The sequence below is a fragment of the Crocodylus porosus genome, unplaced genomic scaffold (assembly GCF_001723895.1).
Source record: "Crocodylus porosus isolate Cpor-Errol unplaced genomic scaffold, CroPor_comp1, whole genome shotgun sequence".
Taxonomy (NCBI): Eukaryota; Metazoa; Chordata; order Crocodylia; family Crocodylidae; genus Crocodylus; species Crocodylus porosus.
In genome coordinates, this window is record NW_017728943.1 from 101,782,821 (window position 1) to 101,806,104 (window position 23,284).

The 23,284-nt window shown below is 40.5% G+C and overlaps 1 protein-coding gene across 1 annotated transcript in view; it reads left to right on the forward strand.

Annotated features, from left to right (window-relative positions):
* The window catches only part of GALNT2 (polypeptide N-acetylgalactosaminyltransferase 2), a 95,806-nt gene that overhangs the window by 66,655 nt on the left and 5,867 nt on the right, over positions 1–23,284 (forward strand). The window contains exons 11-15 of the mRNA XM_019548621.1: positions 4,303–4,429; positions 8,158–8,250; positions 8,455–8,538; positions 11,541–11,667; positions 21,991–22,110. Coding sequence (XP_019404166.1) covers positions 4,303–4,429; positions 8,158–8,250; positions 8,455–8,538; positions 11,541–11,667; positions 21,991–22,110 — 551 coding nt within the window. The remainder of the gene's footprint in view (positions 1–4,302; positions 4,430–8,157; positions 8,251–8,454; positions 8,539–11,540; positions 11,668–21,990; positions 22,111–23,284) is intronic.

Consider the following 23,284-nt stretch of genomic DNA (forward strand, 5'->3'; position numbering starts at 1 on the left):
GAATATCCCCCCCCCCCCCCCCCCCCCCCCCCCCCCCCCCCCCCCCCCCCCTAGCATTTCAGTGCTTTACAAGCATTCAGCCCCCCCCCCCCCCCCACCCCCACACACTTTAGAATCACTGACATGGCATGTATCAGTAGTGCTCTTCAGTCAGAGGGCTGCTCACTCCTGCAGCATCCCCTATTTCTTTGCCTCTCGCTCGCTTGGGGGAGGGTACCAAAGGACCAAGCAACCCCTGTTGTGCTCCATAGAGCTTGTAGGCATTTCAGGAAACACTTCTCAGATTCTCTTCCTCTTTTTTGAGGATCATTTTTGAAGCATTTCTTTCTGTGTGTGCACATCTGTGCTTGCTATGTGAAGTGCTTCAGAGGCAATTGAAGCACTTCAAATGTTTAGGTTTTTTTTTCCCAGGCTTATTCATAATTAAATAAAGATTTGCACTAGGGATGTGAACAGTAAAGCCGATTCATCATTTAATTGATCAGCTCAGCGATAACTGGTTCTAGTTTACTGGTTATCATTTAGCCTGGGACCTGGCGCAGTCTGGGAGGGAAGGAAAGGGGGAAAGAAAGCCCTGCCGTGCCCTAGGAGGAACCAGAAAGGTGGCAGGGAGGGAGAGAAGAGAAGGGAGAGGAAGGAGAGTAATTGTCTGCTCTCCCTCACAGTGTACCAGCAGCTGGTAAACCCTTGCTGGCTGCTGCTTGCCTCTCCCTTCCCTCTTCCTAACTGCGCTGCTGCAGCTGGCCCTAGGAAGCTGCATATTGGTGGCTGAAGCCCCTCATTGGCTACTGTTCCCCCCCGCCCACCAGCTTCCTGGGCTGTACCACCTGCCTGATGGGACTGCTTTGGCCCTTGGCTCCCCCTGCTGCTCAAGGCAGGTGGCTGCAGTCCCTCTTTCACAACAGGGCAGGCATCTGGGGCTCAGCACCTCCCTCTTTACCCCTTACCCCCAACACCCAACTTCAGAGCTACAGGCTGGAGCCCAGAGCTGCCATGCCCATCTCCATCCCTGTGCCTAACCGATTAATTGTTTAACCTGTTATAATCGGAACAGGTTAAATGAATATTTATTTAATCGGCATTTACATCCCTAATTTGCATGTGAAGGGTATTCCAAAACTTTTTAAACTGAAATACTTTTTCAGAACTACAGAATACAGGCTTCCCTCACTTTATGCAGTAGCTGCGTTCCTGAAAAACTGTGCATAACTCGACTTTGCATAAAAGGAACCCACCTTACAAGTTAACAAATAGAGATACGTTCCAGGACCTCAACTGCATTGGCAGCAGGTAAGTCTGCTGGGGCAGCACTGGGCTCTTCCCAGTGGCGGCACTGGGCCGAGCTGTGCTTGAGGCAGGTGGCGATTTGCACTGGAAGGGGGCCAGCGCCACCACTGCCTGCCCTGAGCACAGTGTGGCCCAACCCCCCACCAGGAAGAGCTTGGCCTTAAGGGCTGGGGTAAGTAAGGCTTCAATCTGGCCCCCAGCTGGTGGTGAGGGAGGGATGGGGCTGGAGCAGAGGCAGGTGCTGCAGAGCCCGGATGGAGGGCATGGCTCCTGCTGCTATGGGCTGCTGCTATGGGCTGGGTTCAGGGGAAGCACTGGGCTCTTCCTGGTGGGGAGTGGGTTGGGCCATCATGCTGCACTCAAGACAGGCAGTGGCAGCACTGAGAAGGGAGTTGGGGAGGTTATGGTGAATTTTGGGGTGGCTGCAGCCTCCCCCCACCCCCCCAATAGCTTCCTTCCCAGTGGCACTGCCACTCATCACAAGCACAGCCTGGCCCAGCCCCCTGCTAAGAGCCTGGTGCAGCCCCTCAGCCCACAGCAGCAGCCTGTAGCAGCAGGAATTGTGCCTCCCATCCTGCCCCGGCTGTGCAGCACCTGCCTCTGCCCCACCCCACTCCCTCCCTCACCACTGGCGGGGGTACAGACCAAGCCCCCATTCACCCTAGCCCACTCCCTCCCTCTCTGCTGGGGCCTCCACCGTCCCCCCCTCTCCCCCCACGTGCAATGTCCTGTTAGACCGAGTTTAATCCTTAAATAATTCTAGTTCTCTTTGTTTGCAGTATATAGTCTGACATCTAATTTTGCCTTCAGGAGAGCATACAACCAAGCCCCTGAGAATCTAATGTTGAGTTCTGCTATACCTTTTGCTCCATGCCTACATGTCTCTAGGAACTATACAAAAGTATTTATCTTCTACTGAGTTTACCCTCGGCTACCTTCACTTAGTTTTTTATATTGCTGAGTAACTTTTCCTACCCTGCCCTAGAATTTAATTGTTCTTTTTTTGTATCAGTCCTTTAATCTCTGGGCAAAGAGCTGTGTAAACTCTCTTGTAAAGCTTTATGTTAATGAGTTACACTAGATAAATAATACTGGCAGGCAAAAAAGTTGTAAAAACCATTAGGTGTTGCTACTTTTCAAATGTGAGGCATATGAGCCCAAATTTGAACTGAGTCTGGAAAAAAACTTTTAATTAACAGTAGAATTCATTCTGATACAACAGCTTTCTGTTTTGGGGTCAAAAGCCATCAGGACAAGTAGTTTAAACACTTAATTGTCATATAAGGCAATGAGAGAATTGAGAAAATAATTTAGATCATTAGATATTTTATAAAAGATAATTTCTGCTAATTGTGTGTTCATGTGCCAGAAGATAGACATAACAGCCTTCCTGGTGAAGTCCCCTTAGATACCCTGTATTTTTTCAGAAGATCATCCAACTACAACTTAACCTTGCTTATTTTGCAGAATTACTGGTCATTTGGGGATGGAACTTTTCACCATGGCTTAAAGCCTAAAGATTGTCCAATTGGAGAGAATTATACCTCAGCTACTCAGAATGCTTGGATTCACCTTATTAGCCCCAGAGCCAAAACAGTGGTCCCTGGGACAGAACAAGTGGAACTGATCCCCATAAAAAGAAAAACCATTCAAAAGAAAATCAATTCTTTCTTATATAATCTACAACATCCATAGCTATGTTGTGCTCCCTTCTGTGGTCAGGCCATCCAGAGGAAAAAGTAGTGAAGACTTGATATAATCAGCAAAGCCAGCTTGTACCATTTGTAACCTAGCCAGAGAGAGATCCCACACGTGTTAAGGACTTCGACCATCTGATTCCAGGGAACAAACAATCATCATGTGAGTTAATGTTCTCAAGAAAATAGGCAGAAGTAGGTTAGATTTTTTATTTTTTAAGTTTTTAACCTTTTCATTTCTGAAAGGCTACCTTCATTTTTTATTTCCATATATTGTCGTTAGTGAGTGCCTCTGGGAATGTTCTTGGAGAAGAAAGGGAAATACTAACCATTTCTCAAATTAAACAGCAACCTGTCATTGAGTGAATAGTTTCTTCTGGTTTAAAGGAATACGTGTATAATTTAATCGGTTTTTTTTCTTTGTTATTGTGAAGGGACTGTTTATTAAAGAACAGCACCCAATAATTTGCAACAGATTTAAGGAGGAGTTAATAAAAGCATAGCTGCTGCAAGCTTGCCTAATTGACTTCTTTAAAATGAACTTGTGGACTTCTCTGAGTGAGTTTCCTTGGCAAGGGGCCGAGACCAGAACTGACACAAGTATATGTGAGCTGTTGGTTTCTCTAGGACCTTGTCCCTCACCAGCTAGTCAATGAAGCATATTGGATAGAAGCCTTGCACCCTGGAGTGAATAAGGCCCATCCTTTAAATTCCCTCAATTCAGACTACTGCAAAGTATTTGCTTCTAGTTCCAGCCTTTATAATTCAGTTTATCTCTTGTATTAACTTAAGTGATTTGCTTGTTTGTGCTGTTGAGTCAAGTCTTAATTATGGTTTTAAGTTGATTTATTGTATTGTTCCATTAGTGTGGTATTTGTGGTAACCTAGCTCAGTAATGTTCTTGCATACTTTTTTTTTTTTTTTTAATAACATCCATTAAAAATATACAGCAGCTTTATACTATCAGAGAGGCTTACAAGTGTTGATGGCTCAAGTTAAAAAATACCTACAAGTTGTTTGGCTGTGCTTCCAAGTGCATACACAAGTCATTCATACATGAATTTAGAGAAGAATGAAGTGACATGGTCAGGAACAGAATCTGAAGAAGTTCATTAACAAACTAGAGAGGCATCTTGCTATTCATATGGACAGGTACCTCCAAATGTTCATTTGCACTTGCCTAAGTGTTTTGTTTTTTGTTTATTTTAATACTGTGTTATATATTGTTGAGAGACTGGTAAACATTTGGTAAGCTTCAAAATGTACACACTGATTTTTTGTCATGTGTGACTACTTATTGCACGCATCTTTATTGCAGAGATTTCATTCAGAGTTTGGCAGTGTGGTGGGAGCCTTGAAATTATCCCATGCAGCAGAGTGGGTCATGTCTTCCGCAAACAGCATCCTTACACATTTCCTGGTGGGAGCGGTACTGTGTTTGCAAGGTAACTTTCTGTCTATTCTTGGCTGAAATATGGGACTTTGGATTTCTTCAGATGATCAGCAGATGGCAGTAACTTCATTATACTTGCAGGCCCTTTCACTAGTAATACCTGCATCTTTTTTCAAATGTTTAAAAAACCCAAACAATTACAAGATAAATAACTTTCACAACTGAGGAAAATACAGTTTGGGCCAGGGAAGCTTCATAATAAACGTTTTTATTAAGAGGAGGGAATTTGTTTCGTTTTTATCAACAAGGAGAAAATTTGGGAAAGGAGGAAAAGGGAAGAAAGGCTTTGGTGGCTTCAGGGGAAAAATTGAAAACTTTGTTCATCTTTTGAAAGATTTTATCAACAGTCTATTTTTGGACTTTTTCCAATACTGTTTTTAAAAGTTGCATTTTCCTGAAATTTTGTTGATCATTGAGAACCCTCAAAACAAATATTTTTGCCTATTTGTATATTCCCTGCTTTGCTTTTGTGTTGAACAAGTACTTGAAATTATGTCAGCACGTAGGCTCAGATTCTTAAGTTCAGACTGGACATGTCTATACAAGACACTAAATGCATTAGCATCACAAAAAAGCATGCTCTGGTGTTACTCCACAGTAGCTCCGATTAGTGTACATTGCATTGCATTTAGGACCTGTTATTACAGGTACTAAACGTAACGTGCAGTATCTATGGCACATTAATGCACATATAGACATGCTGGCACACTGAATAACACCCATTGGAATCTAGTGTACGGGAAGGCAATCACTTTTTTTGTGTGCATCTGCTATATCAAATTTCCTTCCTAATGCTACAGTTTAGGAAAAAATACTTTTATATTTTTAAGGGAGACCTTATGTTTCAGTAGATCAGATATTACAGCTCTGCTGCTGATTAACTGTGTCACCTTGGCTTTTTCTGTCTTCTTTCTATAGAATGGTGGTAGTGATTCCTATCCACATTCATAAAGAGGTTTGATGCCTATGTAGTGCTTTGACTTGTAAGGTCATTTTTACATGTGTTGCCGAGGCAGCACCAGGCATTTTTTAATTAGTGAACTATGCTAATTAAAAGTGCCTGGCACTGTCAGGAGCACGTGCATCAGTGGCACAGAGCACCTCTGTGCTGAGAAAATGGCGTTAGTACACTTTGAACTAAACGTGTTTTAGTTCAGAGTGCACTGCTGCTGTTTTCTCAGTGCAGAGGCGTGGTGTGCTGCTGATGCATGTGATGGGCAAGGCTGCCAGAGCATGTCAGTTTACGTGCCCCAGCAGCCTCAATTTGATCGAGTCTGCTGTGACACACTGGATTTCCTTGCATGTGTGTAAGTGCCTGGGAGTAAAAGAAATATTTGAGGAGGTATTGTCAGAGGTGCCATGTGCTTTTCAGTATAACAAATATTCAGTATTTGGGAATTCTTCCAAGTACTCGCAAGTCAGTGAAGCATCAGAGTCCTAATTTATGGGACTTACAAGGTGTCAGATGCAAACCAAATAAAATAGCTGCCTGTGCTGAAGGAAGTCTGGAGTTTAAACAAATTATATTAAGCACAGCTTACTTAAAGCACAGTCATGTGCTCTTCAAACCAGGTAGTTTTGTTAAGTATTACCTACTATGTCAAGAACTCTAATGTTGCAAATTTCTTTGGGGTTATACTGATTCTGCTTGTGCTAGTGAATGGGTTTACCTGGTCAAATAAATTGTAGGTCTTATTTCTCTTAATAGTTCTACAAGATATTTTTTTCTTTTGTTAGCTGGTTCCCTGCCTTTGAGTTTTGAATTTTAGATTGCCATGGAAAAACTTGGCACATGAAAAAACAAAAATTGATAATTAAGACACCTTATTCTAGTACTTATATTGCAGTTGTGGGAGGAGGTGAGAGGATCTGTTTATTTAAGTATATTATTTAGACATATGAAATGACTTTCACAGAATGTCATAAAAAGGGTTACATAATATACATTTGTGTGGGGGCTTTTTCATATTTATACAAATTTCTGTTTTCAGCCTGATGCCAAGTTGATCCTTCCTTCCTCCAGTCAGTTTTGAATAAATACAGGATTCAGAATTTCAAAACAGGACGATGATATTTGTCCGTGTTAAATGTGATGCATCACATTAGCATATGATGGGGGAAACTGCATTCTTATTGCAGAATCCTTTTGGATCATATAATGTGAGGTGGGGAAAAGGAAACAAAAACAAACCTTCACCATTTTTGTTCAAGCTTTAGTGATTTTTTTTTTTTTTTTTTTTTAAGTTTGTTGAAGCTTTTTAATCCAGCGTTGCTTCTGGTCTAGCTTTCTCCACACCTGTTCTTTGTCATTGCCCTTTGAACTGAAATGCCATGAGAGTCCTTTACAATTCACTAGAATTGTTTTTGGATGGACTATGTTAATTAAAGCAATTCAATAAAAATTAAGGGTTCTGGCTGTATTGGAGTAGCTGGACACTAAAAATAGGTGTAAAAGGTACCAAAAAGTAGTAGTTTATGCCAAGAGGAAATATTTCTTTGCTAGGTTGACTTTAAAGAAGCTGTTGGAATCTACCTAGCACTCTGGAATGTTAAAATAAGTCTAGGGAGGTAATAGATTAGCGGGAGGAAGATAAGGGAAGAAGTCGTATACATGATATTAATCACTTAGGTCTGCAGTATTTACTACAAGGGTATTGCCTCTGTGTAAGTGTTTGTACCATACTGAAGGTGTCCTGCTGATAACTTCTAATCAGGTAACACGGTCCTGTGCAAGACTGTTTAATAATAAACAACTAATTGATGTATGTATCTTGAATACAGTCACAAGAAGCAATGTTATGCTTTAATCAGTTATTATTAAACAGATTATTTCTCTCACATGCACACGTTTTTAAATATGGTGCATGTGCTTTATATAAAAAGTATAAACACTTTTTTTTTAATAAGAAAAGAGACCTCCTACAAAATGATAAATTGTAGTGCTACTGCAGTTTAGAATGGATTTAAAAGTTCCTGTTATGTAAAAATAAAAACGTCAAAAAACACACTTCAGGAAATTTTCTGTTTAGCGCAGCAGTTCACCAAGTATGAATTTTAGACAGTGTTTCAGAAGTAGCAGAAACACAAGCTGAAGGTTGGACAATTTATCCGTCGTCTCCACTGCAACAAAGTCTGCTAGGTCATAAACCTAAATGTGTCACTATTTTCAAGTGTTTTGTATTATATCTACATAGTGCTCTTGTTGTTGCATTGGTAGGTTCAGAAAGAAGATTGAAAAATGCATTCTTTTCAAGTTAGTGAGTTTAGTTTCTTGTGAAAAGCTACTGCTTTCATTGAAAGCTACTGCAAAGTTAAAGGCACGTTTTCAAATATTGTCTGCTATTGAGACGTTGAATATTTCTCCAGGTTAAAATACTGAGTCAAAAACCACTTATAAAGTAATAAAATTTATTTTATTAGAAAGGGCACTAAAAATAGTGTATTAAAATTTGTGTCTTTCTAAATAAAAGCCTGGATCAGCTGTTCATGTAGAGAAGGCACAAAAATTTATCTCAAAACATCTTGCAGGCACACCACCTTAGATTTTTGTTCTTTTTTTTAAGCCTGTACACTTTTTTTTTTTCCTAACGTGGAAATTTGTTGAGCCTATGATAGGAAACCATGTGGTGTAATGGTGGGTAATTTAAGCATAGAATAAATGGCATGATTAACTGCAGTAGGACAAAATATAACATACATCTTAAAACATTTTGCTCCTAGAAATACACGTAGGGCTGCAGAAGTCTGGATGGATGAGTACAAAAATTTCTACTATGCAGCAGTGCCTTCAGCCAGAAATGTACCTTATGGCAAGTAAGTTGGATCTGCTTTTTCCTATTAACTTATTCTGCTCAAGACCGTATTCTCTGAGGGTGAAGGAAAGTTAGCTTTTGTACTGCATTTCTTTAAAATCTGTCTGCAGAAATGTGTCATCTCGTAAATATGCTTTGAATATCCTTTAAAATGTATTTAAATTCAACTGCTAGAGCTTGTAAGCTGCTGTTTTGGTTTTTTTAGCATTCAAAGCCGAATGGAGTTGAGGAAGAGACTTAGCTGCAAACCCTTCAAATGGTATCTTGAAAATGTCTATCCTGAGTTAAGGTGAGTGTCAAATAGTCTGTATCCACAGCAGTGAATTGTCCTGTAACTTTTTTTTATCCTTTCTGAACCCAAGGGTTATTTAGTTGGATCATGGATCTGATAGTGGGTTTTTTTGGCTTATTACTTCATTCTAAGCTGCCATTTTTTTTTTCTACTGACCCATCATCAGACGCAAAAGTTGAGCTTATTTGAAGGCACTGGCTAGAGTACAGCCCCGAGTTAGGCAGGCTTGTTCTAATCCATTTCTCATGGAATCTCAGTTATCTTGGGCAGTCGCTAACCTTTTGTCTCCATTTATCACCTGCATAAAACAACCCTCCTTAAACAGTGACTGATCTAAAACTACTAAAGAGCTTTGAAGGTTAAATTTGCACAGTGTGTGTGCATATTGTTAGTTAGAATGCAGCCTGACTAATGGGTTTCCATTCATCTCCTCTATAAGGTAGAAAAATCCTCTTAGAGCTTACTGGGTTTCAAATGAGTAACACTAGGCTACCAGTATCCTTTCCTATCAGACCTCTAAGTCTCCAACTTGGTATGTATACCATATGTGTAAATCATCTTAAAGTAATTGTAGGATTATGTGTAGCTTTCAAAAACAGTACATTTCTTTCTTTAGCTGTTTCAAAGTACTTTGTCAGAATTCACTAAAATAAATTCTGCTAGTACAGTGTCTTTGTGTATAAAAGTATCAGCTGTTATTCCCTCAGTGAAAGCTTTTGGAACCTTACATATTGGCATCTGTCTTACAAAGAAGGATAATGAGGACAAGGAAATAACGTCATTTTATGTTGTCTTCAGAAAGTTCCTTGAGATGTTTACTATGTGTTAGTTTTAGCTGCAGTGACCTCCTTTAAAATCTGACAGCACCTTTTCCTCTGACTCTCTTCTTCCTCCTATTTTTGCTTTCCAAATGGATACATATAGATTCTCTTGTGTTTCATGAATTTAAGTGCATTCACTTTAATCTTACCGGGAAATCTTTTAAATTTCTAGTTACCTTCCTATCCTAGCAAGTCTCCAGACAGTTAATACATTTATCATGCAACTTTGTTCCGTTACCATGTTGCCATTTTGAATTTTAATCAAGACAGCGATGATGCATTTTAATGGTGGAATATGCTTTCAGTTAATAAAAGCCTAAAAGTTGCTTATAACATGTATGCTTTGGTTCCCATAACTTGTATATGTCTAATTCTTCCACATGTCATATTTTTGAAATATTAATTTATTGTATTGTAGAACTTAATAGTTAAATATTTAATCTCACTTTTTAAGTCTCTGCCAAAACAATCATGGCAGAGGGTAGTAGAAAGGGCAAGGAAACTCGGCATAGCCTCCCTTATTCTACCTGCCTTCCTTTTTTATTCCATCTCTTCATTTGTTTACTCCTTTGCCTTTTGAACTGGGCTGTGTTCCTCTCCTTTCATGCTACCAGAGTGCCAGCAGAGTAAGCTGTGGGAACACAGTGAGTTGTGCTGTTCAAGTTTTTAGTTGCATCCTCCTCATCAGCTGATCAAACAACTTAAAGAAAAAAAATACTCCATGTTGAACTGGAACATGCTTGATGCGAATGAAATATTTGAAGACTTGCTGCAAGCTTCTACTGAAAAAGGAGCAAACTGATTAGTGGCGTATAACTTGGCCAGAGGTAGCTGAATTTTCATGGGGGCCCAGCGTGCCTCTGCCAAAAATTAAATCCCCACTTCAAAGGAGGGAGACACTTGAGTTTCTCAGAGGAACAGTAGAATAACTTGCTAACATTGGCAAAACATTTTTTTTTTCCATACACCCATTTTCAGAAATGGAAAAACTGTGGAGCTTTTTTATTTTACTTTTTTTAAATTTAGAAGAGAAAGTTGGCCTGAGACAGTAATGCAGTGTACCAAAATTCTGCCTCAGTGGATTTAATTTTGGCAATATTTTATAAGCAACTGAGAACAAGGCTTTTATAAATAGAAAGTGTTTAGACAACTTTAACTATAGGCATTACTGCTAGTTCAATCCATCTCTCTAGTCATGAGAATTCAAATGTTCACCTCAATTTCTTAGTATAATTCAGTCATCTGCTAGTGAGCCTATAGTTTCATTTTATTGGACCATTTACTGTATCTACTTATTTCTACAGATGAGGGGTTTTTCCCCCATTTAACATGGGGAGGAGAGCCTTTGTCTCAGAATCAAGTATGAGAGTGGAGGGGAGCAGACAGCTGCTGTGGCTTGGGCTCCAGCCCCTAACTGGGGTCAGTGCCATAGCTGCAGTTGCTGTCTACTTCCCCCTGCACCCTCTTTCCCTTGTCATCTTTTCCCCAACCTTCTATGCAACCTCTGTGTCTCTGCCTACCCCTATCTTTTCCCTTTCACACCCTTACCTTTGCTCTGCATTTCGCAGGCTTGGTGCATGCTGCAGCCTGGGGCACTGAGCATGGCCCCACCCCAGCTGCATAGCAGCAGCACATAGCCCACAGGCACACTGTGGGGCTGGGTTGGGGCTGTGCTCAGTGTTCTGAGCTAGAATGGGGTTGGAGTCTGCCTGGAGGGAGCAAAGGGTAGAGAGGTACAGGCAGGGGGCAGAGGTGGCAGGGGGGCAGGCACAAGCAGGGGACAAGCTGCTTGACCTCCCCACATTCCCTTCCTCTCCTGCCTGCCCCCCTGCAGTAGTGAAAAGGATGAATTAAAGATCAGCTTCCTATACATGGAAAATTTATAACAAATTTTATAGATTTTCCATGCATAGGATCTAACTATTGGATAGTCATCTTAAATTCAGGGTAGTTTTAGTTTTCAGGAAATATTGTAGTTAAAATGGCAGGTTATGACAGCATGTTCTCCTGCCTAAATTGTTTATTCTAACCACCAAAGATTTTGTGGGAACTTGAATATAGTTTATATGAAACTTATCAGTTCTTATTTATTGCATCCTAGAACTCTGTTTAAATAAAGGACGGGAGACAAAGTGAGGGGAAAATTAAATTAAATGGATATTTCTGTTTCTATTTTAGGGTACCTGATCATCAAGATATAGCTTTTGGGGCTCTGCAGCAGGGCACCAATTGCCTCGACACTTTGGGCCACTTTGCAGATGGTGTTGTTGGGGTTTATGAATGCCATAATGCAGGGGGAAACCAGGTGTGTATACTATTCAGCTGTTTTTTAAAAACCACATCATTTTTGAAAAATACGTAACTTAAAGCCAACATCAATACATATTTCATGTTTGCTTCTTTCCTCTTCCCATAGATTGGCATAATAAATAATCTCTGCTTCAGATAGTAACATGGTATTTTATGTTTTAGACTCAGAGGGCAGACATGGCAGGTCATCCACTCCATCTTTCACAAAGTCATTTGTATGCTAAAGCCTACTCTTTTCCCAACCAAAGGTTGTTTATTTCATCAAAATTTCTTTCTGATGGGGACATGTCCAAACAGAATAATTGACTTGACTAGACTTTCCTGTTATCAGATTGTATAACAGATGAAGTCAAATATACCTATTTCACATGGGGCTCTGTTCTTCCCAGTGCATGACTGTATCTTAGATATCTTGAAATCCCAAATACGTTCTTTTTAGGCAATGTCAGTGATAAAATGCCATCTCCTATTTTTTTAACAGTTAAGATGTTGTTTCAATAAATTCTCCGTCATGCTTTTAAAATTAATTGCAAATATGTCAAAGCGGTAAATGGGAATGTTAATTACTGCAAAGTATTTAATTACACAGTTGTAACTTGTGATAGACATCATTAACCAAGTCCTTGTATGCTTTTTCTTCTGGTTTCTTTTGCTGGTTTTTGTTCACAGATAATATCAAACTATATTTGAAAACAAATATAAACAAAATTAACAGGAAATGTAGCTAATTTACTAATCAGTCGGTTTTCTGTTCCATTGTATAACAAAACTGACAGTGAATTAATTATAAAATTATCTCTGATACAGTACCTCTAAATGAAAGTGTAAGGAGGATTCAAATCCTAAAATCAGATCAAGATTAAAAAAAAAAAACCTAGTAGATTTATTTCTCTCACAAAACATGCACATTTTCCCCTAAATCAACTTGGGGAAATTAGGGCTGTTTACAGACATGGGGGGGAAGAGTAAACAGCACTTTACTTTAAGCTCAGCATGCCCCCACACCAAGCACAGCTCATGCCCAGAAGAGGGATTCTGTGTTTGTCCTTGCTCACCCAACATCTGTATAGTTCAGGCACTTGAATCTGCTTTAGATAAAACTGCTGAAAAGCCCCACCGCAGCACTCGATCTATACAGCATCTGGGGGGCCAGGTCAAACTAATGCAATGCCTCTTCCAGGAAGCCACTGGTAGTTTGTTTTTTTTTTTCTCATCTCTCAGCAGCCTAGGATGTGCATTATGTGCAAGAAATAAGGATTCCTAGGGGGTTCAGAAATTAGGCAGTGGGGGAGCGGTGACAGCATTAGTTGTTGCAGCTCTGGGAGCCCCAGCAACTAACCCTGTCCTTCCCTGCTGCCAAATCTACAGACCCCTGGGGAACCTTCTGATGAGATGACATGGTCCTGAGCACTGAAATGGTTTGGCATGCAGGGCCAGTCCATAGCCAGAGCTATCATGTGGAGCTGGAGCCAGTAACCCCAGACTGTTTAGATAAGATCTTTTTTCCTTCGTGGAACTTTCCAAAACAGGATGCTTATTTTTTTTTTTTTCTGGAATACTGGTTTCTCACGTGTATCATGCCCCAGAATATATCTCACAGAAACATAAATGGACTCCTCCATACATCCCACTTACAACTATTTTATTTCATCTGTTTCTCCGGAGAGGAGAACAGGATTTTTGTTTTGATATGTCACCCATTAGTCCCTGTAGTCCCTGAAGATTAAGACCTTACTCCCTGTTGCAGCAGAAAAGCATGTCGGGCAATGTAGGGAGCAAGTTGATAAACTTAGTCTGAGCAAGATTTCTATGTCATTGAACCTGGTCCAGCTGTTTTTTATTGTTTCAGTCTCCCAGTGGAGACTTATTTTAACTTAAAAGGATTGAGAAAGTTTACTGCACCTCCTTATTACTCTAATATCAGTAGGTGCATCTACACGTGCAGTTAATACAACTGAATATACCTCAGCTCAAATTGAGCCTGAGTAAACTAATCCTGACGTCACCATCTACACATGCATTTAAGTGCAGTAATTTACTACTCAGCTCTGTAAGATGCAACTGGCATCCAGCAATCTGGCAGCACAGTAAATTAATCTACTATGCACTCAGGAGTGTTGGACCCAGAGGGAGACACACTTCCATCTTCAGCTCCCTCTGTGCAAAAATGAAGTTTATTTCCTACCTATGAGGCTTTTTACCATCTTGTACCATCTATAGTTTTCCCAGAGCCTGATGAAGGAGCTTTGATCCTGAAAGCTTGCAGAAAAGGACAGTTTTCTTGTGATTTCCCAGGTGGTTTGATTAAAAAGTATCATTTTGGAACCAAGAGTTCTAGTTTTTTGTAAGTCTTAGGTCTACTATGCACTATAATTGCTGTGCATGCATAGATGCTGATGTTTTACTGCACAGCAAATTGGTCTGCTGCACAATAAACCATCTTGTGTAGATGCACCCAGTAGATCAAAACAAGAGCCAAGATTTAAACTTGAATCTAGTGTTTTATTAAATACATGTTGAATACTCCACGTGTTTGGATTTACAGCTTTGGCGTGCTTGTCCGGGACAGAATGAGTCTTGATGTAGCTAAGCGTTTTAGGAGTAACAGGTATTCTTTGAGGTTCAGGATTTGGTACTAGTGAGTGTTGGTTATTTAACCAGTACTCTTGGTCCAGTAGAAGAGTAGATATGGCACTTGTCTGTTTCTCACACACCCAAACATGAGGCATGTTTTCTGATCTGTCTGAAAATGCTCATCCTGTAAGATAAGAGCCCCAAACTAGTCTTGACAGGACTGAGACTGGGTATGATAGAAGCATGTCAGCCTGAGGAACTTGACATTTCTAATGACACTGGATGATTTTCATAGATCCATAACAGGACACAGTTTGTCCTTCTTCCCCCAACTCCTTCTGCCCCTGAATGAGGAAATCTCTTCCTGTGTCCTGCTGTGGTTATCTTCTGATCCTGACCTTTTATTAACCAAATTGCCGCTGCTCCAAAGTTTCTCATAAGAGAGCTTCCAGGCAGTTTGGGATGTGGATTGGCTCTTATATATCCAAACTGCATTCATACTGAGGGAATACAGACATAACAGTTGTATCAACATTGACTAATAGTGGCATAGTTTGTTATAGTATAACAAGTGCTCCTATAGAATGAAAGTGTAGCAAAATTATTGTAACTTCTTTTCAATATGGTTTCATTCGGGGTTAAAATGTGCTTTATCTCCCTCATATTCCAATAAGCGCATGCAGAAGTAACATTTACATTGTACCAGCTGATGCCTCACCTGAGAAGCTATTCCCCTTCCCCTTTTAAAAATGTTAAGTTACATCTCTCCAAAGCCTGTATTCTAGTACTCCCCAACTAGTATTTCCATCGAATGCACTAGAGAGGCTAACCAAATAACCTCGAGAAGAATTTGGAGAGGGAAGCAGAAGTTAAAATTGCTCTGGATAATGTTTCAAATGTGTAAGCTTTTGCTGAAGATACTGTAGGGGGCATAAAGTGAAGTACACTGCCTAGATGCTTTTTTTTTTTTTTTTTCTTTCTGCCTTATTCTCTTCCACAGTTGAGGCTGGTTCTCAGTCTTTGCTACTGAAAGGAGCAGGATGGAGTAGGTGTCATCTACTGTTCCACTTGAAAGAAATCTGGAAACAGATGTTCTTAATTTTCTTTGGTGTGTTGGGAGAGAAAATTTGTTCCTTTATTTGCTTCAGTTTGGGATGGTCTGTTTTCCATTTTTATTTATTTTGTGTAGAGAAATATGTCTTAAATTCAAGTTCTCCATCTTCCTTATACCACTTAACCTCTAATTGCAACACAGACTTTTCTAATCTTTTTTAGTCACTAAGAATGGATCCATCTGATATGAATTTTTATTTTTGTGGAGTGGTAGGAAAATAGATGGGAAGATGGATAAACATGGCTTTTGTCCCCAGCTCTGTCACTGATTCATTAAGTCACTCGGAACAACTATTTAATTGTTCCAAGTGACTTAATTTAAACTCAGCCTTGATTTCTTCACATAAAATGAGAATGAATATTATTTTTCTTTTTCCTTTCCTTCCCTGCCCTGCCAAGGTTTCTGTTTTAATGTACCAAAGCAATATTCCTTGTACTAAACAGGAATTGTTGTTTTCTGGAGAGAGTTTTCTACACTGTCTAGCCATTACTTTCTGTCCTCCTGGGATAGAGGCTATCAGTTTTAAACTATACATGTGGAAATTATTTCATCCACTGCTTTGAAAGAAAATGGCAAAGCACTGTGGTTGCCTACATTCCTTAAAGGGCTGGTCCAAAAATCCCTCTAGAATCAGTAGCTCTTAAAATATCAAGCCTGGTGCTGTTGCCTCGCTTTGATAGACAGGAGCACAGACCCTGGGGAGTTTGATCTGTTATGATATATCGCTTTTGAGAGTAAGCTCTGAGGTAATTCATCTTTGCATATCTTCAGCCTACTTGAAAAAAATCTTCAACCCTTGAAACTATTGTTATGGTGCCATATCCATTCCTTTTTTCAACTTTTTGCAGCAGATGCAGCAAAACTAGATTTTGGCTTAATTTAAGTGCTTTTTGTGCTTCATTTTGAATATTTTTAAGGATAATTTTAGTTCAGCTATGCCTGACTTTATTCTATAAACAAAATAGCCCCAGAAGTTGATGACAAATTTTAATTCTTTTTTCAGTACTTACTGAAAACATTGAGGCAATGCTGGTAATACTAAACATATGGTCTTTTAAAGTAGTAACTAATCCATCTGGGGCTGGCCTGAAAGCTTTCTGGTACAACTTTGTGGGGTCAGAGATGGCAGAGTTTTTAGGAGGGGTTTTCACTGACTTTCACTGAAAGTGTTAAGACTGAGCTTTGCTTTAAAGAAAATTGCCACTAGGATAACATGTACTCATTATATTGGTATGCAGAGGCTTTGATTTTTAATAGAGAAAATGCAGCAGCCCAAAGTCTGCTTTCTTGTGGCTAGATTTAAGTTACCAGCTGCTTCTGAGCACAAATTAAAATGTGAAATGTTTAAAGGGAAGAGAACAAAATGAACCTGATGATTTTGTGAGGTCCCTTCCAGACCTAATGTCTATGAAATCTATGAACTCTATGGTGGAAAATGTTATCAAACCTATAAGTTCCCTACCTCTGCATATCCCTTTCCTTTTCGCATCTGATTAAGGGTTCTCTTTAGTCTGTTAAGAGTGTATGTGCTAATAAACAATTGTATATGTATGCTGTGTAGGCCATAGGGAGATTCTCACTTGAACATGGAGGGTGGACTCTGGTTGATAATCTGTTTACTCATCCAATAGAATAAACTGCCTAACAGACCCAGATATGTTGTCTAAAGTGCTGTTGCTTTTGTAGGATGGTGAGGTTGGTGACCTTGTTGTGAGCGTAAGGTACCAAAAGATAAAATCTCAAGCCTGAAGTGATTGGAGAAATGCTCATTGCTACTGTTTGGTAGCTTCTGAGCAAGTATAGAGTTTTGAAAAGTATAGAGGAAGTGGTAGCTTAGAAAGAAAGGATGTTTTAAGTGCACTACCTGGCCTAAATAGGATGGAGGTGCAGATTTAAAGTAAGAATTGGATTCTTAAAATGTGTTGAGTGTGGACCCGTTAATTTATTTAATGAAGTGTTATAGATGAAGCTTGCATATAATAGTAAAGTGTACCGGTACTTTTCCCAAGCTGCCACCTTTCCTTATTGCTGTCATGGTTGTGCTGGGAAGTGGGGGATGGAGAAAGAGAATGCTCAGTGAACCAAGATGTGAACTATTTTGCACATGTCCTATATACCAATATATTCTATTGATGCATCTTTTTTGGTACCTGGAGTTGGTGGAGTTTGAGGGAGGTGCTGATGCTAATTCTTCCACTACCCCAAGAAGGAACATGGCCAAGAAGCCCAGCGGGGTGATCTGAGCCCAGCTAACAAGGAACCCAAATTCTTTCTGGAAATTTGTGGGTGGAGCTTTAAAAAACCTCTTTTTTTCCCCTGTCCCCTTTTTGCTTGCTTATTCTGTCTATTCTGTGGTGTTGCAATTGTCAAGGAATGATGGGTGGGAGGGGGGGTGCTTTTTTGTTTAATCAGGCTTTTAATATTTTTGTAACTTAATGAGAAGCTATGTGAATAATAGGGCAAAGATTTTACTGAGTCTTGTATTGGGGCAGTTTGGGTTCATAGATTCATAGATATTGGGGTTGGAAGGGACCTCAGTAGGTCATCGAGTCTGACCCGCTACTCTGGGCAGGAAAGAGCTCTGGGGTCAGACAACCCCAGGTAGGTGCTTGTCCAGTCTTCCCTTAAAGACCACCAGGATAGGGGAGAGCACCACCTCCCTTGGAAGCTCATTCCAGATTCTGGCAACCCTTACTCTGAGGAAGTTCTTTCTAATGTCCAACTTAAATCTGCTCTCCATCAACTTGTGGCCATTGTTCCTAGTTACTCCAGGGGGTGCCCTAGTAAATGGAGTGTCTCCTATTCCCTGCTGCCCTCCCCTGATTAATTTATAGGCAGCCACAAGATCACCTCTCAGCCTTCTCTTGTGAAGGCTGAAGAGATCTAGGTCCCTCAGTCTCTCCTCGTAGGGCTTTGCCTGCCAGCCTCTGACCATACAAGTGCCCCTCCTCTGAACCCTCTCAAGATTTTCCACATCCCTTTTGAAGTATGGAGCCTAAGACTGGACACAGTACTCCAACTGTGGCCTGACCAGTGCCGCATAAAGGGGAAGCATTACCTCCCTGGACCTGTTTGTCATGCACCTGCTAATGCATGATAAAGTGCAGTTAGCCTTGTTGATCACTTCGTCACATTGATGACTCATGTTTATCTTGGAGTCTGCTATGACTTCAAGATCCCTTTCCGCTGCTGAGATGGCCATCCCCCAGCCTGTTAAGTCTGTTGGTGGTTTCTTTTGCCCAGGTGCAGCACTTGTCTTTGTAGATCCACATCCTATTTCATTCTGTCCCATTTTTCCAACCTGTCCAGATCTGCCTAGATCCATTCCCAAGCTTCCGGTGTGTTAACTTTGCCCCATAATTTGGTATCATCTGCAAACTTGGACAGGGTGCTCTCCATGCCCTTGTCTAAGTCACTGATGAAGACATTGAATAGCACTGGTCGAAGGACTGATCCTTGAGGGACTCCACTGCCCATGTCTTTCCAGGTCAATATCAACCCGTTCATCACCACTCCAGATGCAACCCCTAAGCCAATTTGCCTCCCACCTGACCATGTCATCATCTACATGCACGGAGTTCATTACTCCAAGGCAGTAATTTGCTATGGCTGTCAGGCAGTGCAAGTTCATACAATTTTTTGTTGTAACAGCCTTTCTGAAGAACATGTGCTCAAATGTAACACAGTTCTGACTTGGCTAGGAATGTCCTGTTCTCTGTATTTGAGTTACAAGAAACTATTAGGATGCTTTGGAGCCACCATGGTTCTGTTGGAGCTTGCAACCTCACGAGACCTGTTTTAACTCTCAAGGTTCGATCATGTACGGCACAAACAAAGTGTATTTGTATCATAAAAATGATGAGCTGGTCATAGATTATAAGGAAACCTAGTCCTGCATTTAAGAACTGCTGAATTTCTTTTGTGTGGTGACAGACGTAAGACCACAGTGAAGTGCTTTGCTAAGTGCCTCACTTTGCTAAGTGCCTACATCTTTGTGGCTTTTGACCATTTACCACTTGTACTCCATCCCACTTTCACTCGGTACACAGGGTGCTTAAGGCTTCAATCCATTCAGTGTGCCAGGAGTCTGCTTTATACTTAGCTTTTATTTATACCGTATGCATGGCATTCAGTTGCTGAAGGGAAACATCCTTATGTTCTGCTGTATGCTGCCCAAGCCCTTTGGGTAGCATAACAGTACTGACAGCTTAACATTTCTGATGTTGCACCACCAATTTTCCAACTCAGTTTGAGCATTCACAAATGTAACTAGACTCAGAAGATGAGTCAGATGTGTGCTTGAGGCCTTCTGAAAGGGCTGAACTTGACCAGCTAGGCAGTATTATTTATGAGGGATCAGATGTGGCTATTACTGGGGACAATGGTATTTATGTTTCTTTAGAAACTTGTGTTTGGAATTTTAAAATGTCTGTATTACATAAAATTGACTTACACTCTTAACAATGGCCATTAGTTTTACAGAAGGCAGGATAGATTTGCCCTCTGTTTATGAATGCTTATGCTATATATCTTTTAGTTAGCCTATAAGATGCAAATATACCCTGCCTTTTGCCTGACGTCAAATTAACTAGGCTCTGTTTGTTAGTTTTATTTCACAATTTAAACAGTTCCTGTGCTACAGGGACTGGAGAGAAATAATCTGAAATTAAGCTTTCGTTACCCAAAATTAATATGTTTGAAAATGTTCTTTGCTTGCTTAGTTTAGCTGAAAGACTTTTTTTTTTTTTTCAGATGGGAATTTTGGGTGTGGGGAGTTTTATAATGCTTGTATGTAGTCATAGGGGTACAAGTTGTAGTCCTGTTGGTCTAAGGACATAGGCAGACAAGGTTCTTTGAGTAAATCTGATATTTTTTTTATTAAACCAACTCAAATAGTTGGAAAAAATCTTCTTTGAAAGCTTTTAGGTACAAATACCATTTGTCAGGCTGAGGAAGCATCTGCAGTTGGTGTGTGCTCTTCCTGCATGGAATGAATAGTAAAGAAGTCAGTGGCTGGGCTGGTATGCATCCAAGACAGGCAGTCAGTGAAGATGTAAATTGAGGAGTCAGTGGGTGAGAGACGGGCTTGGGGGAGAAAGGAGGGGAAGAAAGGGGAATAAATGTAGCTGGTAAATAGTGGGGAGGTACCTGAGGAAGGGAGGGAGTGTGTATGTGTGTAGTCATGATGTTTTGGACTCTTTCAAAGTTATTGGTGACTGAATTTGTAACAGCTGTTTACTAAATCAGTGCAGAAGTAATATTTAGTAATAGAATGGTTGGGGAAATTGTTTGGTCTTAAAATGTATTCAGAGCCATTCTTAATCTGGTGAAATTATAAATTATGCTGTCAGAAATCCCAAACAGAAGTCTGCAAGGCTAATCTGTTCCCATAGCGTGTGTTGTTTGCAAGACGATATTCAATTTCTGGCTGATGGGGTTTGGTTCTCTGCAACTAGAGCCTTATTGCATAATGTAGAATCCTCCTTTTTACATGAACAGACAAAATGGGTATTAAAAAGATGAATAGTGGAGGTTGGGAGGCCTCAGTGATAGTATTGTCATGGAGGGGAAAGGAAGTGAAGGAATGAAGAATGATCAGAGGCCACACCTGAAATCTGGAAGATGGGAGCAGGGTCATACTCTGTGTAGAGGGTTGTGGAGGGCAAGAAAGCTGGCAGTAAGTTGTAACAGCCCAGGCTGTTCAAAACAGATTATTCTAAAGGTTTTCCTTTTAAGGGGAACTCCCCCCCCCCCCCCCAAAAAAAAAAAAAAAAAAGCCATACCAAAGTCTGTTTAAAAAGACAACTTATTTAGGATGCAGAGTCAAGTATTTGGTAATTAGGAAATGTCAGATTTTGTGGTTTCTTTTGCAGCTTCATCCAGTTGTCTTATGCATAGGCTTATATGATCTTTAATTGCATAATTACACTGCTGCTGTTTCCCTTCCCACTCCCCTCTGACTACTTACCTCATTCATTGTGGAGAACGTGGATGCACAGGGGAATAAATTAGTTGGTTAGTCACCTTACTTTCCTTTAGTTTTGAGTTCCTCACTTTGAAACCTGAATCACTTCCTTTATATGATGTAATAATAATTGCTAGCAGAATATATAGTGCAAAGATGATGATAACAATGTACTTGTAGGGGAGACCAGTGCTTCGCAATATTGCTGGAAGATCAGTAGAGGGAGCACAAGGCAACAATTTTTCTCTCAGGACAATAAAGCAATTTCAGAATAAAGTAAATAAGTCCTCCTCACCTATTTTGGGTTTTTCAGAGGACTGTGTTTTAAAATTGGTTTCAAGCGTTCCAGCTAAAATTGGCTCCGTCTGAGCAGTCAGAATGAAAGGCTGCCAGCTTTTTAAATAAATGTTTACTGTATTTTCAATTGTATAAAGGAACACCTTATTTAAACACTGATGCTGTAAAAACTCCAGCTTATGCTTAAGTGAAAGGAACTTTTCTACTGGGTCTTTTTGAGTGAGTCTAACTCTGTCTCTCCCTCTCTCTCTCACACACACGCACGTGCACTCACACATTCTCTCTCTCTTTCTCTCTCTCTCTCTTACTTTTGTTGTCTTATTCATAGTTTCATATACAGCCGTGTATTTCCTTTTCACGTGTCTTAGGAATGGGCCTTAACAAAGGACAAGTCAGTGAAACACATGGATTTGTGCCTTACTGTTGTGGACAGAGCCCCTGGTTCACTAATAAAACTACAGGGTTGCAGGGAAAATGACAGCCGACAGGTGAGTACATAATGCAGTACACTGTGCAGACAGTTTTACTGGAATAACAGCAGTGTGAATAAAGGTGTGTGCCTGTGTTCTTGCCCTCTTCTTGCGCCCTGTGCTGGTGTGTGGAGGGGGTGTTTGTATTTACTATATGTGTACTTGTATGTCTATATATGTACAACACTTTAAAAAAAAATCTGTAGTTGACTTCCTGTGCCTTCAGAACTACTTGGGGACAGCATCAGAAATGAAGTAATGCCTCTCTTGTGTTGATCACCCCTTGTATTGGTTGCGGAGGGTCACCATGTAATTTAATTTAAGACAGGAAGGATGAAATTTAGAACGTAGATGTTTCATGAGTACCAGATGAGGAAGAGAGTATTGGGGTAAGGAGTCTTTCCTTTTTCCATTAAGCTGTGCGGAGGTCAAACACTAGAAGAGAAATGTCATCAATTAATCTTTGAAGCCTACTAAAAGAAATCCATATCCCAGATCTCTTCACATTTTGTTTTTCACTGGGGCATCAGCTCATTTGGACCCAAGAGGTTGGTCTCCAGACTGTATCAGGCCCGCAGACCAGCTCTGCGCACCAGAGCCAGTGTGCAGGGCCAGTCAGGTGCAGGTGTCATGTACAGCATGCATCCCGGACCAGTCTTGTGCGACTCTCGGCTCCAGCCCCATGCACTGTATGCAGCCTAAGGTGGCCATGTGCAGCATGTCCCCCAGACTGGCCCTGGGTCCAACATGGACTTATTTGGTGAGGGTATGGCATTAGTGTTGTGTGCAACATGTGCCCTAGACCAGTACTGCACATGCCGTGGACTGGCCTGTGCATTGTGGGCCAGAGCTGGTGCATGCTGCATGCATGGCCTGCCTGACACTCATAGGCAGCAGCCCATTTAAACCCATAGTCTGTACTAGTAATATGCCCCTAACAATAAAACAGCTATGACAAACTAGGTAAAACAAGACACTAAGCAATAGGATCTTAACACCAAAAAAAAAAAAAGTCTTGAGGTTTTTGCTAAGGGAAGCTAAAGATAAGTCTTGACGTATCTATATAGAGGCATACAGATTGTGTGGGTATTTTTTTTCTAATGGGAGGTAGCGGTGTTTCTGTCTTCCTGCAAATTATAGCTTGAAATCTAGCAGGTCCAGGTTTAGGACCAAATAATTTGCTTGAATTCTA